We start from the raw sequence: 15,214 nt of genomic DNA on the forward strand, positions 1-15,214 counted from the left end.
ACCTTTTTAAGACTTTTTAAAGACCTTCTCAGAATATTTTAAGACCTCATCGCCACCAAGTTTTAATTAGTATCAAACATTTACCTTAATAAACAGTTGTTAATATTACTCTGTTGTTTTCAGCGACAGGCTTCAGCCACCGTTTAAACCCGTCTTTCTCCAAACAGGAGTACGCAAACTTACATTTTCCCATTTTGCCATCTGTTTCGCTCTATGGTTTTGCTACATGTAGTCACATCACCTTCCCACATTTGTCACAAATTACTTAGCTTGGCTGGTGGCTCGAGCACGCTGTTGTTAATCTTAAGAAGAAATTAAATATGCTGATGCTTTTTTGGAGTCAAACACTTTGGACAACGCTTGAACAAAATTTAAGACCCCGTAAAAACATGATTAAGGGCTCTATTTTGACGGTCCATGCGCAGAGCGCAAAACGCAGGGCACAAACGCTTTCAGGGCGTGTCAGGATGCATTTTTGCTAATTTAAGGACGGGAAAATCTGCTTTGCACCGTGGCGCATGGTCTAAAAGGGTTGAGTTTATTTTCTTAATGAGTTATAGGTGTGTTTTGAGAATAAACCAATTAGAGTCTCATCTCCCATTCCCTTTAAGAGCCAGCTGCGTCACGCCAAGAGCGCATTCGCTATTTACAGGACGCAAAGTAAGTCTAAGTGGAAAAAATGAGCATTTCACAAGCAAACAGTTAACAGTTAATAGTTATTAATAGAAAACTGTTAAACAGCATCTACTGCGTGAGAATGAGAGATAATGGATCTACTTTCACTTTCCCTCTTGTAATAAATAATTCTATAAATAAATACTTTTGTTTGTTAAGCACAAATATTCGTTTCAAAACTATTTCTAAATTCAGTTCTAATTTCCAGCAAACGAATAAATGAACAATAATAGCAAAATGAGCTCAAAAACCTGAGTTATATCTTAAAACACCTGCTGTGCCCCATATGATCTAAAACCTGCAGGTGGACAAATCTAAGCTTGTTTTTAATAAAACAAATATAAATATGGATATAATAAATAATACTGCTAATAATAATAACATTATACAAAAGCAAATTGTTATGAATGAACTGAAAAAGTCTCCCAAGATGAAGAAGACATAAAAGCAGTGGTTTTTCATATTTATGTAGGCTAGAAAATAATATGTTTTGTAATATTTTAATCCTTTATATTTATATTCTATATCTATTCTTATTATATCCTATACATATCCTTAATATTTAAATTTTTCATATGTAAAGATATTTGCCTATTGCTCTCTTGTGTGTATTAAGCAGTGTGTAAGTGAGACGCAACTCTGCGCTGGAGTTTAGACCGGGTTTGTTTTGGTCTAATGAAAAATCTATTATAGTTTCTCAAAATAGCAACGCGCCAGCAGTGCGCCTCAGAACGCCTTTCTTTTTAGACCAGAACGCCTATGGACGCACAAATGAGCGCAAATGCATTTGCTATTTAAACAGCGTAGCGCAACACCTCAAAACCACTCTTGCGCCAAGCTGAAACTACCAAAAGACTATTGCGCTGCGCCTTGCGCCGCATTGTGCCGGGTGTATGATAGGGCCCTAAGACTTTTTAATACCTTTTAAGGACCTTAATTTTCTCGTAATTGATTTATCAACTTTTAATAATTTTTAAGACCCTGCGGACTCCCTGTAATCAGAGAATTTAACTGAAAACAATCAGGAAGTGCATTTTCAGATCTCAATTAAAGATCACAAGGGCGGACTACTGTTTTTGTCCTAATGACATGCACAGATCAATTGTTCAACACAGAACTAGCAAGGTGAGCTAACAAAATCAACATGGCTAGTGTTGATTTCATGTGTAAGTGATTTCTGAACATCTTCCAACACCTGATTTGCATAAATCCTTTAGTGTTACCAATGTGAACTGTTTCAGTCTAAGAAAGAGCTATTGGGAAAGGACCGACAGATAGATGGCATGACCAAGGAGACAGATTAAGGAGGAAATGGAAGAGCGAAAGGTAAGAAGTATGAGCGATAAGAGGAGATTAATTAATGGAGGGATGATCTGACCTTGCGGTGCTCCTGCAGGTTGAGTGAGGATGAGCACTTCTTATTACAGATGGTGCACACCAACTTCCTGCGAGCACCACCTACACACACACACACACACACACACACACACAGATCATACATCACATGATGGCATGAGGAGATGCTAATGGAGACACTGCATCAGCTCAAAATAAACATTAGGAAGCTCTTAACATAAATCTGCTCCTGCTTCAGCATCAACTACACCAGCAAAAGACAAACACAGCTATATTTAACAAGGGTTGAAGGTCAGCTTAAGTGTATTTCCCGTAAAAAACAAAGGGGAAGTAGATACAAAATCCCTCAATAACAGTTCTTAAAGCACTGGAATTTTAAAAGGCTTTAAAAAGGCCATAATCTACACTTTGAAGCCTTTTACTTTGTAATAAATCCACTTTAATGTTAGTCCAGGTTGCTCCTGCAAAAAAACTGTAGAAATTTAAAAGTGTCATAGACTTAAAATCTTGACAGATCTAGATGAAGCTGATTAATAGGAGTTCACTATATAAAAATGGCCACACGGTGAGCCTCAAAAACCAGTGTTTCCTCATTCTCATGTAAATCCTGTGTGTAAAATCCCAATGGAAACAGCACTAGATCATTATTATGCCTGCTCGAGGTTGCATTTGATTAGCCACAACATACATTCATTCATTTTCTGGTCGGCTTAGTCCCTTTATTAATCCGGGGTTGCCACAGCGGAATGAACCTTCAACTTATCCAGCAGTGGATGCCCTTCCAGCCGCAACCCATCTCTGGGAAACATCCACAAACACATTCACACACACTCTCATACACTACGGACAATTTAGCCTACCCAATTCACCTGTGCCGCATGTCTTTGGACTGTGGGAGAAACCGGAGCACCCGGATGAAACCCAAGCGAAGGCAGGGAGAACATGCAAACTCCACACAGAAACGCCAACTGAGCCGAGGTTCGAACCAGCGACCTTCTTGCTGTGAGGCGACAGCACTACCTACTGCACCACTGCCTCGCCAAGCCACAACATTTCCTAGTTAATGATTAAAACAATAAAAAATAGTTTCAGAACTTTTTTATTATTGCTCGTTCCGACCACAGTTGTTCCCAAGAGTTTGATTATTGCGGTTCCTGGATTTTCAATTATTGAAAATCGCGACGACGTGGGGCCCCCTAACCCCCCGCCGTGCGTGCCCTGTGGGCCCGTCCGCTACGCCACTGACACAGAACATCAAACTCTTTCTAAACAGCGAGAAAAATCCTGTTTTCCCATGTCTTCTTTAAAACAAACACACACACACACACACAAATCATTTATATAGTGTTAAACACTTCCACAAGCTCGCAGTAAATGGTTGAGCTTTATTCTGTTTGGATCCATTTTGTCAAATGACTGATTGAGATGCACATGGCCAAAATCTCCAGGCATAATTACTGACAATAATACTGAAAACATTCAGATAGATGCTTTCATCAGCCGATTAGGGGGTCTTTGACTAATTTCCTCCGATGTCTGCGCTTCTGGCAGAGAGAGACAGAGAGTCTGCTGAAAAGAGGAGTGTGGAGGGCGAGCGAGCGCTGAACGGTTATCTGACACACACACACGCACACACACATAGCGGATGAGGAGCGGATCAGAAAGCAGAGATTAATGAAGACGTTAAACAGTCCATGATTAGACTCTAATTACAGACGGCTAATTTCACACTCACCAGCGCGCGTATGGATGTGTGTACAGGTTTATGTGGTTTAGAAGACACAAGATTGTATAACAACACGGGGATGACTCTATTAAGGTTGTTTACGAGGACATACATTGTGTCCTCATAATTCAAAGCACTTTAAAATCATTCATGTCTCTTGTGTCCTTGTGTCAGCATGTGTACGTGTGTGCATAAGTGTTTGTGTGTGTGCTTATGTGTGCATATGCGCATATGTGTGTATATGTGTGTGTGTGCCCGCACGTTTGTGTTTGTGCATGCAAGTGTGTGCATATGTGTGTGTGCATATGTGAATGTACAGTTGTGTGTGCATGCATGTCTGTCCATGTATATGCGCATGTGTGTGTAATGTATGTGTGCATATGCTTGCGTGTAAGCGTGTGTATATGTTTGTGTGTGCATGCATATGTGTGCGTATGCGCATATGTGTGTGTTTGCGCGTTTGAGTGTGTGCATGCAAATGTGTGCATAAGTTTGTGTGCGTAGGTGTGCATGAATGTGTGTGCATGCATATGCGCATGTGTGTATATGTGCATGTTTGTGTGTGTGTGCATTTGTGTATGTTTGTGTGTAAGCGTGTGTATGCTCATGTGTGCGCATGCGCATATGTGTGTGTGTGTGCGTTTGTGTGCATGCAAGCGCATGCATATGTGTGTGTGTATATGTGTATATGTATGCGTGTATGTGAGCAGGTGTGTGTGCATGCATGTCGGTGCATGCATATGTGTGTGTATGTGCATTTGTGTGTGCATGCAATAGCATGCATGTGTGTGTGTATATGTGTATATGTATGTGTGTATGTGCGCATGTGTGTGTGCATGCATGTCTGTACATGCATATGTGTGTGTATGTGTGCATATGCTTGTGTGTGTGCTCATGTGTGCGTATGCACCTATGTGTGTGTGTGTGTGCATTTGTGTGTGCATGCAAGCGCGTGCATATGTGTGTGTATATGTGTATTTGCGCATGTGTGTTTGTGCATGCATGTCTGTACATGCATGTGTGTGTATGTGTGCATATGCTTGTGTGTGTGCTCGTGTGTGCGTATGCACCTATGTGTGTGTTTGTGCATTTGTGTGTGCATGCAAGCGCGTGCATATGTGTGTGTGTATATATGTGTGTGTGCACGCACGTGCGCATGTGTGTGTGCATGCACGCCTGTACATGCAAGTGTGTGTATGTGTGCATATGTTTGTGTGTGTGTATGTATGTGTGCGTGCATATGCTTGTGTGTGCATATGTGTGCAGATGCTTGTGTGCACATGTGTGTGTGCGACTAACCTATATGGATGTTGCCTTTGTGTTTCTTGAGTGCGTCTTTACTCTTGAATCTCTTCCCACAGCTCTCCGCCTTACAGATGAAGCGTTCGTCTCCTTTACACGCCTCTTTATGCTGCAGGAAACTGAACACACACACAACTTCTGGATTCAAATCAACTCACAATTCTGTCTGCATTTCGTCTTGCTCTTGTCATGAGACACACATCCATATGACATGCAGGAGTGCAGTACCTGGACTGTGAGCTGAAGGAGCCGTGACACAGGACACACTGATAAGCTTTAGAAGGGTCTCCTGATGAAGAAGAGCTCTCTGTACAGTGAAGGAGACTACACACACACACACACACACACACACACACAGGACATCAGCATTACTGTTTGTGTGCATATGTGAGTCTGTGTGCATTTGTGTGTGAAAGTGATTGCGTGTATGAGAATAAAATTGTGTTTGTTAGTGTGTGTGTGTGTGTGTCTGTGTGTGTGTGTGTGTATTTGTTTGTGTTTGTGTGATTGTTTCTGTGTGTTTGAGCGAGTAAGCATTACAGCACATGACACTGAGTGTGCATGTGTGTGTTTATGTATGCGTGTTGTACATACTGTATGCATGTATATATGTATGTTTGCGTGTGTTTGTTTGCGTGTATGTGTGTGTGTGTGGTACTGACTGGCGCTGCAGGGCTTGTCTGACGGGAAACTCTTTTCCGCAGGATCGACACTTAAACTCTTTGTCTTCAGCACTTCCTCGGTTGTGGAGGCTCTGGAGATGCTCTGCTAGCACGTCTTCACTGGGGAAGCTGCTCTCGCACAGCAGACATGGGTAATCCTCCTTTTTGATCATCAGCTCTACACACACACACGCACACACACACACACATTGGTGAACTATATGAGTTTTGCAAATAATGAACTTTCCGAGGCAGCGCCGCTCATTGCTGTCAGTTCCACAGCAGTGCACCAATCAGAAGAACTCGGAGGTGGGACAACCTTTGCAAGTTTGTGTGTGTGTGCTTATGTGTGCATATGCGCATATGTGTGTATATGTGTGTGTGTGCGCGCACGTTTGTGTTTGTGCATGCAAGTGTGTGCATATGTGTGTGTGTGCATATGTAAATGTACAGTTGTGTGTGCATGCATGTCAGTCTATATATATGCGCATGTGTGTGTAATGTATGTGTGCATATGCTTGCGTGTAAGCGTGTGTATATGTTTGTGTGTGCATGCATATGTGTGCGTATGCGCATATGTGTGTGTTTGCGCGTTTGAGTGTGTGCATGCAAATGTGTGCATAAGTTTGTGTGCATAGGTGTGCATGTGTGTGTTTGGTTGTGTGTGCATAATTGTGTGTGCATGTATATGCGCATGTGTGTTTATGTGCAAATGCTTGTGTGTGTGTGTGTGTGTGTGTGTGTGTGTGTGTGTGTGCATTTGGGTATGTGTGTAAGCGTGTGTATGCTCATGTGTGCGCATGCGCATATGTGTGTGTGTGTGTGTGCGTTTGTGTGTGCATGCAAGCGTATGCATATGTGTGTGTGTATATGTGTATATGTATGCGTGTATGTGCGCATGTGTGTGTGCATGCATGTCTGTACATGCATATGTGTGTGTATGTGTGCATATGCTTGTGCGTGTGCTCATGTGTGCGTATGCACCTATGTGTGTGTGTGCATTTGTGTGTGCATGCAAGCGCGTGCATATGTTTGTGTGTATATGTATGTGTGTATGTGCGCATGTGTGTGCATGCATGTCTATACTATATGAGTTTTGCAAATAATGAACTTTCAGAGGCAGCGCCGCTCATTGCTGTCGGTTCCACAGCAGTGCACCAATCAGAACTCAGAGGTGGGACAACTTTTGCAAGTTTCTGTTTCCAGATGCTCAGTGGTTGTCTCCAGATACCTTCATGATTTTTTAAACCCTGGTAAACCATTGGGCCTTGAGTTTTTAGAAGCAAAAATCCCTTCGGTGGAAATGAGCCCTTATGTGCTTTCACACGTGTAGTACATTTCCTCTGGTCCAGTCCAAGGTTAAAAACTAGCACATTGTAACACTTTTCTGCCATTCATGAAGCAAATTATTTGAAACAAACTTTCAAGAGTTCACACTTAGCTGGTGATTAATAATAAGTGTGTTTGGCATGCTGTCCTAGGAGAGAGCCCTGAGTTCATAAGATCCTCAAGCCTGGGGCTCCCTCCTATTTGCAAGGCGAGAGGGGAGTTTGAGCTCAAGCAGATCTGGAGAACGCCCCTGCTGTAGTAGCTAATGAACAGATAGTGATTGCGCTTAAGAGATAACTACTTACTAGGAGCAAATCTATGGTGCCGATTTGGTTTAGTCAATTAAGTTCATGTTTTTGGACAGTGGGAGGAAACTGGGGAACCCGGGGGAAACCACTGTGAGCATGAGGAGAACGTGTAAACTCGGCACCGAAACGTCGGCTGGCTTGATAAGGACTGGAACCAGTGACGATTGCTGTGAGGCAATGGTGCTAACCACTGGGCCACTGTACCACCTATCAAGGAATGGAGGAGGAGTAGGGGTGGAAGGGGTGGAATCGTCTGATTGGTGAATCATTAATTGAGTAAGGCAGGACCGGCTGTGTTCAATCATAAGCACGTGACCCTTATTTATTTATTATTTCTTTATTGCCACTTAAGTATCTTATGGCTATTTCGTGGCAAAATGGATACAATGTGATTAAACATGATAAAAATGAATTCGTATTACAATAAAAAGTTACTCAGACAAATATATAGGATAGAATTAAATAAAACTCACACAAAAATATTCTCAAAGTTAAATATGATATTTCAGTTCAATTTTTGATAAATAATTTAAGATTCTCCCTGGTGGGACCTTTTTAAAAATGTCCAAAGTGATCTCCTTAAAAAAAAAAATTGTCTAATGCAGGGTTCAACGCTAAGGATTTTTTCTACTGGGCCGATCAGGCCAGTGGTTGAGATTTTTACTTGCCCTGCCAAAGTTTTCACTGGTCCCACCAAAAAAAAGTTTAAAGCTATTTTTAAATTATTAAATAAAAATATTTTTTAAATAATATTTTAAATTATGTGGCAAAATTATGTCTGTGAATCTAGAATTTAAACATTTCAAAAATGTTAATAAATTTAAAATTTAAAATTCAAGATTTTATGCAAACGAGCAGTATGGAAAATGTGCTGGTATTTTATTGCAATTCTAAATTATTTTTGTAAAAATGACTAGACAAACTGATGACAAAGTTGTTACCAGGTTACGAAAAAAAAATAAGGTGCTCATCCTTACTGACCAATAGTGCCCAGTGACAATCCTGTTTACTGTCTCGAGCGTCTTACACGCTAGCCACTGGACAGTCCTTATTGTTGAGCCCTGTGATGGGATTCAAACTTCCACAATCCAACAAAATATGTTTTATGGTAGGAGCAGCCTGGCAGTAATTACACTTAGGAGGTGCTTCATTAAGTAGTATATACAAATGAGTCAACCTATGTCCAATTCAACATCTAGTATAGACAGTTTGATCATGCCTGGTGTCAAAATGATCATTTGCTAAGAGTCTTTCGTTTATTTTTAGGTTAATTTCCTAAGCAAAATTGCCCGTAGTGTATGAGTGTGAATGAGTGTGTGTGGATGTTTCCCAGAGATGGGTTGCGGCTGGAAGAGTACCCGCTGCATAAAAACGTGCTGGATAAGTTGGCGGTTCATTCCACTGTGGTGACCCTGGATTAATAAAGGGACTAAGCCGATAAGAAACTGAATGAATGAATAAATCAAGTCAGGTAGTCTGAACAGCACAGTGATCTGCCTATGTTTTAAGTCATGTAGTGAGAACTAGGCCTTTAGAGAGCCACTGAACACACACCTGTGTCTGCACTGAGTTGTTTGCTGTCTTTACTGTTCTCGTCTTCATCTTTGATGTCCTGCTCTTCCTCTAGATCCTCCTCTTCCTCCTCCATATCACTGTCCAGGTAACCAATCAGCAGCTCCGTGTCCGTCTCGATGTCATCAACCGCCAGATAAAAGATATTCTCTCCATCCTGTGAACACACACACACACACAGAGTGAGAGAAAGCACATTGAGATATATTAAACGGGTCAGAAAAGACGATATGCAGATTTTTAAAAGTTAAAATCAGCTTGTTATGCTGCTTGATGTTGCACTGGTGATTTAGTATTAGCTTTTTCTGTGTATCGGCAAATGGGAGGATGTTTGGGGATACATTTTAAATCTTATTTTGACACATATTTTGGAAAATGCTTTGTCAGTTGTCAAAAATTCAACAATGCACAAATTTAAAGGCAAATTTACTACCCTTTCGTTGTGTTGGGGGCTGTTTTTGCCCCTTTGACTTCCATTATAATCACATTTATTTATTGCAAAGCCTTGACTCCATATAGTCATGCATTCTTCATTGTTGCTGGTTTTCTCTGTTGGGAAGAGATACAACTTGCCATTTTGACTGTTGATTATCAGTTGCAGTGCAAAGAAAGCTTAGTGTCTGGCTTTTTATATTGTGTATAGAGTGTGTGTGAGTGTGTTAGAGTTACATTTGGTTGTTTTTAGGTTATGTTGCAAAGTGACCAAAATCCAACGTCTGATTGACGTAATAGGGATAACATCAAGCCGTAACATAACTAGACGTTGATATTTGGTTGATTTTAGGTTGAACATTGCCGTATGCCTGACCTTGGGTTTCTGACGTCAACCCGATTTTCATTTCCAACCTAAATGCAACGTCCCTGCGACGTCGGGGCGTCAAACTGACGTCATGTTGACGTCCTGTGCCTGCTGGGATAGTAAACATATTAAGTGTATTTATGTGCGCACATTATATTTCGTTTTTATACAACTGATGATCAACAGTAAATATTAGAAATTGTACCTCTTTTGTTTACAATCAAATATGCCGTTATAATGGCGTAAATTGAACAAGTCAATTTGAACAATACACAAGGTTAAGATCACACTGCAAAAATTAGTACACCCTAATTGATGAATAATTTGGGAAAAAACTATGAAATACAATTTTGATAAAGAAAAAACAATATTTTCTCTATAATAACGATAATTTTTCAGTACATGATGCAGAGCTAAAGAGGACATCATACTGTGCCGACTTTGACCGCTAACGTGATACAATGGGAATAAACCGAATCAGATGTGTAATGGTCGAGGTGTGCTTGACACTGAACAGACAGCAGAACCGAGAGCCGCTGGGAGCTGCAATCACACATTCACACAAGATCAACTCAGCTTCCTGATTGAGGTCAAAGGGCAAACACTCCAACCCCTGTTTAATGGCCTTATCAGACCTCCACTTCCTCAAAGGTCACGCAGAAGTTGCTGTACATTATGTTCAAATCACAGTCTGAGATTCATCCGCAGGGAGATGCGGAGAGTGAGGAAACACAGACGCTGTGCTCTTGATTTTGCTGTAATGACCGTCAGATCGTTTCAAATTCACGCTGTATGAAGCAGAACTGGATGAAATATCAGCTCACGGACACAGGGGGATATCTCTGCATGCGTCTATCCATAAAACATGATCATAATGTAAAATACAATTTTATTTAAATAATTAAAGGTGTGTTGAAGAACCATAAATGACTAGCATTAGTCTAATATAAATCAAGGATGGCAATTTATTAAATAAAATAAATTTAACATAGGACGTTAGTCTTGATTTTGGATCTGCCACTATGCTGACACATGGACATTTGTAGCTCCGCCCTCTTTTGAAAAAAAAAAACACATTTGGCAAATAGTATAAAAGGTATATACAAATATACAAATGTCTTATGTTTATTTGTTGTTTTAAGGTAAAGTGTAGAATTACAACAGTAATTAACATTAAAGCGGTAGTTTACCAAAGATTGTGTTATTAAAGTCCTGTTAAACATTTGAACATACACATACTATTCAGCGTGTTACTACATGTGTGTAGTTACACCAGTATTACACAAGTCAATACAATGTACCAATTTGTACATACACTGTAGTTACATACTACTTACACATCTGGTAACCATGTAAGTTCACTGGTATAAGCGACAATATAAAGTGGGAACAATTTTGTTTACCTGCTAAATAAAATAATAAAAAATAATAAAATAAAATAAAATAAAATAAAATAAAACAAAATAAAATAAATAACTAAATAAAATTAAAAATTAAAAAATAAATAAAAAAATAAAATAAAAAATAAATAAAATAAAACAAAATAAAATAAAATAAAACAAAACTAAATAAAATAAACAACTAAAATAAAACAAAATTAAATAAAATAAAAAACTAAATAAAATAAAACAAAATAAAATAAAATAAAACACAAAATAAAATAAAATAAAATAAAATAAAATAAAATAAAATAAAACAAAACAAAATAAAATAAATGAAAATAAAATACTTTATTTGAAATAAAATCAACACGTTTAACTTTACAAATCAAACACATATTTCTATTCCATTTGTTGTTGCAATCATTTCTACAGTGAACCCTCCAGCGTGCTCCTGCATGTTTTATCACAAAATGTTTGCCTCTTTATGTGCTGATATGAGATCAGTCATTCCACAACTGCAGCATTATTCCCGTAATTCAGGAGGTGTTAAAGCTGCATTAACACTGACTGTAATAACAGCGATATTTGGTTGCTAACTTGCTGCTGAAGAGCCATATATGAAACTCATTTAAACATTTGTGCCTACATGCATATATGCCCTTATATCTGTGTGTGTGTGTGTGTGTGTGTGTGTGTGTGTGTGTGTGTGTGTGTGTGTGCGTGTGTGTTTGTTATTCATCTAAGGCTCATTACACTCCTCTTATCTCTGCTCTCTGGTGTTTTTCAAACGCTCTTCAACACTACAAGACATAACAAACAACCGAGCCCATGATATGCCTTCTGCTGTCTGTCTGCATCTGTTTCAGAGCTGCTGTCATACTCTGTGGCTCTGCTCCAAAACCTAGCAAGTGCCCTACATAGACAGCACTAGAAGGAATCAGAAGCGTGCTCCTTATGCGAAGGCAAGGAAGGAAGAAAGAAGGAAAGAACATGTACTATACTATAAGTAATAACATCAGATATAATGTGAAGTAGGCGTCACGGTGGCGCAGTTGGTAGCATGATCGCCTTACAGCAAGAAGGTCACTTTAGTTTACCCGTTTCGAACCCTAGACCAGGGTCGTAATGCTACATATTGCTGTAATAATACTGAGCGCATGCTGGTTTGCACTGATAAATTAAACATAGGCTATAGTTTGGACTGTGACTCGAGTCACAGTTCAAAATAGCCTAAAGCAGGTCACACACCAGAAGCGCCGCTCAGCGAGAAGTCTAAACATAATGAATTCATCGAGAAAACATTAAGAATTTTAGAATTCTAAACATAGGTTTCTATCAGGGTACACACATCGGCAACGAGGCGCCTAGCCACGACTCAGGACACTGTTCACATTCCTGCTGCGCCACAGAGCGCCGGTTGAATAGCTTCATTTTAAATACATGCGAATGTGCGAGTCTGGTGTGCGATAGAGCTGCACGATTCAGGCTAAAATGAGAATCGCGATTTTTTTTGCTTAAAATAAAGATCACGATTTTCTCACGATTCTGTAGATGTAAATTAAAGGTATGGTAAAAACAAACATTTGGCACATCATCGATAATAATATTATGTGTAGGTCTACTGGTTTCTATAAATAATTCTATTCTATATTAATCTATTCTTATGATAATTCTGATGTTGAATTATTATGTTTGAGATATTTGCTTGCAACCTGTCATATTAGACAATTTAATTCACCGGTAAAATCAGACATTTGCCATTATCAGATTATATTCAACATTATATAGGCTGGAGTGGTTATACTGACATTGTAAACATTAAATTTCATGCACAACTGTGTGTTCGCTATGAAAGAAAAAACATGTCAAATGCTTGCCGTAATCATAACTCTAAAATGCAATATCATTTAAATTACGTGCACACTTTCGGTTTCATTTTGACTGCTAAGTGCTTGTTCATACTTTGCGTGGCTCCCAAACGATCACTCTGTGTCACAAACTGAATATTATTTACAACTGTACTACCTGTTATGCCGAGTTCAGACTGCATGATTTTCAAAGTAGTCGTGTCACAGATGTTTTCACACTGCATGACTATCTGGGCTAGCGTTTCGTCGCTGCTTTGTTTACACTGCAAGATGGATCGGTGACAGGGGCTTTCACATTGCATGACTTTACTATTGGAAGAATCGCCGACAACTTCGTCCAAACTATGTCTCACAGCCAAAAACACGTAGTATATCTTTTGTTATTAACTACATAATGAGTGAGAAGTCTTTAATGGGGTAGAACATGTACATATTTGCTCACCTGGGTTGAAAGGGAATTAGCCATTTCTCCTCAACGTTAATAATAAACTAATTTCTTTCTGTATTAAACGTCAAACAGACACGGTTGCTCCTGAGTCCTGTCAAACCTCCACTAGTTTTTCCTCCATTTCGTGGGTCCAAATAAACCGAAAATGAGCGCTTTTAACTTCTCCCGCAGCCTCCCGCTGGCCTGCAGCAGATATACACACACACACGCAAGTGAATGCCGCTCTCTCATTGGCTGTAGGCGATCGCTGATGTTATTTTCAGTCAAAACTCAATTCACACGGCATGATTTGAATCGCCGACAGCTCCAGATATTCAGCACGCCAAATATCTCACAGGCATCGGCGACTCATCGGCGATTCTCTCAGATTTCGTCGTTGATAGTTCATACTGTGTGATTGTCACCCACGTGCACGAGCCCCGATTTGCCTGTGATTTCAGGCATTTGTCTGCGATTTCTCAAAACCTGTCAGCGAGCCAAAATGGGGGCTAAAATCACGCAGTCTGAACTAGGCATTACTCGCAACATATGCAGGTTCTGTTCACTAAAGTAGACGCGCGCACGTCTATCAATAAGTAGAGCGCGTGCGCACCCTCTCTGTGATAAAAGCTCATGGGCAGCAGCTCACGTCACGTGTGATTTCCCGATCGCAAAACATCATTATATGACGAAAAAAATTGCATTTTAGGTGAATTATACCTTATAAATACATTACGTGACTCATTCAACATCATTTAAAGGTGTCAATGTCACTGAGCAACGTATGTGAAGCAATGAAAAGACTCGTGCAGCCGCCTTTTCTTCTCTCCTGAACTTGTAAATATGATTGGCAGAATCGTAGAAATGCTGGATTAAGATCGTCTAGGGGGTCGAATTGAGACTGCGATCTTTTAACGATTAATTGTGCAGCTCTAGTGTGCGATACTTCCAACTGTCATGTGCATGCCATGTCACGGCGCTAAGCGGCGCATCCGGTGTATGACCTGCTTTAGATCTGAGGTAAACTATTGGCTGCTGTATTCAGTATGGCAATAAATGTAACGTAAAATGGTGTTTAAACTCACATTTGTTGTAGTTAATCTTACATACAGTCTTTTTGTTACCTGGATTGCGGCCAGGTTCTTCTGCTCCTGTGAAGGGGCCTGATGGACGAAGCGAAGCCAGTTAGCATGACGAGGGTTACTAGCATCCAGGATATACAGCACATCACCTTTATTCCCTCGAACCTGAAGAAGAGCACAGACTCACGATTAAAGAGGCTTATCAAACAAGCTCTAAACAGTGATTAAAAGTGCAATGTCCAATGAAGTAACCAACGTTATTTTTCTTTTTTATGATGTAAACACCATTCAAGACGTTTTCATGAATCCCAGAGATCACAGCACTCAAGCAGAACCTAACATTATGGCTTCAGAGCCTCTCCTATAATAGCAGATTTTTGCTCTGTTATAATGCCAAAGTCGTGCAGTGAAATGCGTGTGCACTGGATATTCCCACAGATCCATGCACGTTATATTTCTAAATTTCACCTTTGACCCATATACACAATAAATAAATCACACATTTTAAGAAATTTTAGGTTTAGTCAGTCAATCAATTATATTTATAAATGGATACACAATATTTTAGTATCATAATGGGTAGCGTTTCTAAAAACCATTGTTAGCCAACTAAGGGCGCAAGTTCCGGTGTTACAAGCATAGTTCATTGATTTGGTGTTTGCCAAATATATTGTTCCAACGAACAACCTCTAGAGCTGTAGTTAAAAGTCCTAGTTGTGTTCTATT

General features: G+C 39.7%; 1 protein-coding gene across 6 annotated transcripts in view; it reads right to left on the bottom strand.

The window, feature by feature from the left end:
* Window positions 1–15,214, bottom strand: part of prdm5 (PR domain containing 5) — a 115,233-nt gene that overhangs the window by 94,366 nt on the left and 5,653 nt on the right. For all 6 annotated transcript variants that reach the window (XR_015522760.1, XR_015522758.1, XR_015522759.1 and 3 more), the window contains 6 exon segments: window positions 14,531–14,653; window positions 8,913–9,087; window positions 5,722–5,899; window positions 5,288–5,383; window positions 5,057–5,178; window positions 2,054–2,133 (listed from right to left, as the gene is read on the bottom strand). Coding sequence is in view for 2 of the 6 variants with exons in the window: in XM_087305490.1 (XP_087161616.1) it covers window positions 2,054–2,133; window positions 5,057–5,178; window positions 5,288–5,383; window positions 5,722–5,899; window positions 8,913–9,087; window positions 14,531–14,653 (774 nt within the window). In the remaining 4 variants the exon portion in view is untranslated.

The sequence above is a fragment of the Danio rerio genome, chromosome 23 (assembly GCF_052040795.2).
Source record: "Danio rerio strain M-AB ecotype USA chromosome 23, GRCz13ab, whole genome shotgun sequence".
NCBI classification, from domain to species: Eukaryota; Metazoa; Chordata; class Actinopteri; order Cypriniformes; family Danionidae; genus Danio; species Danio rerio.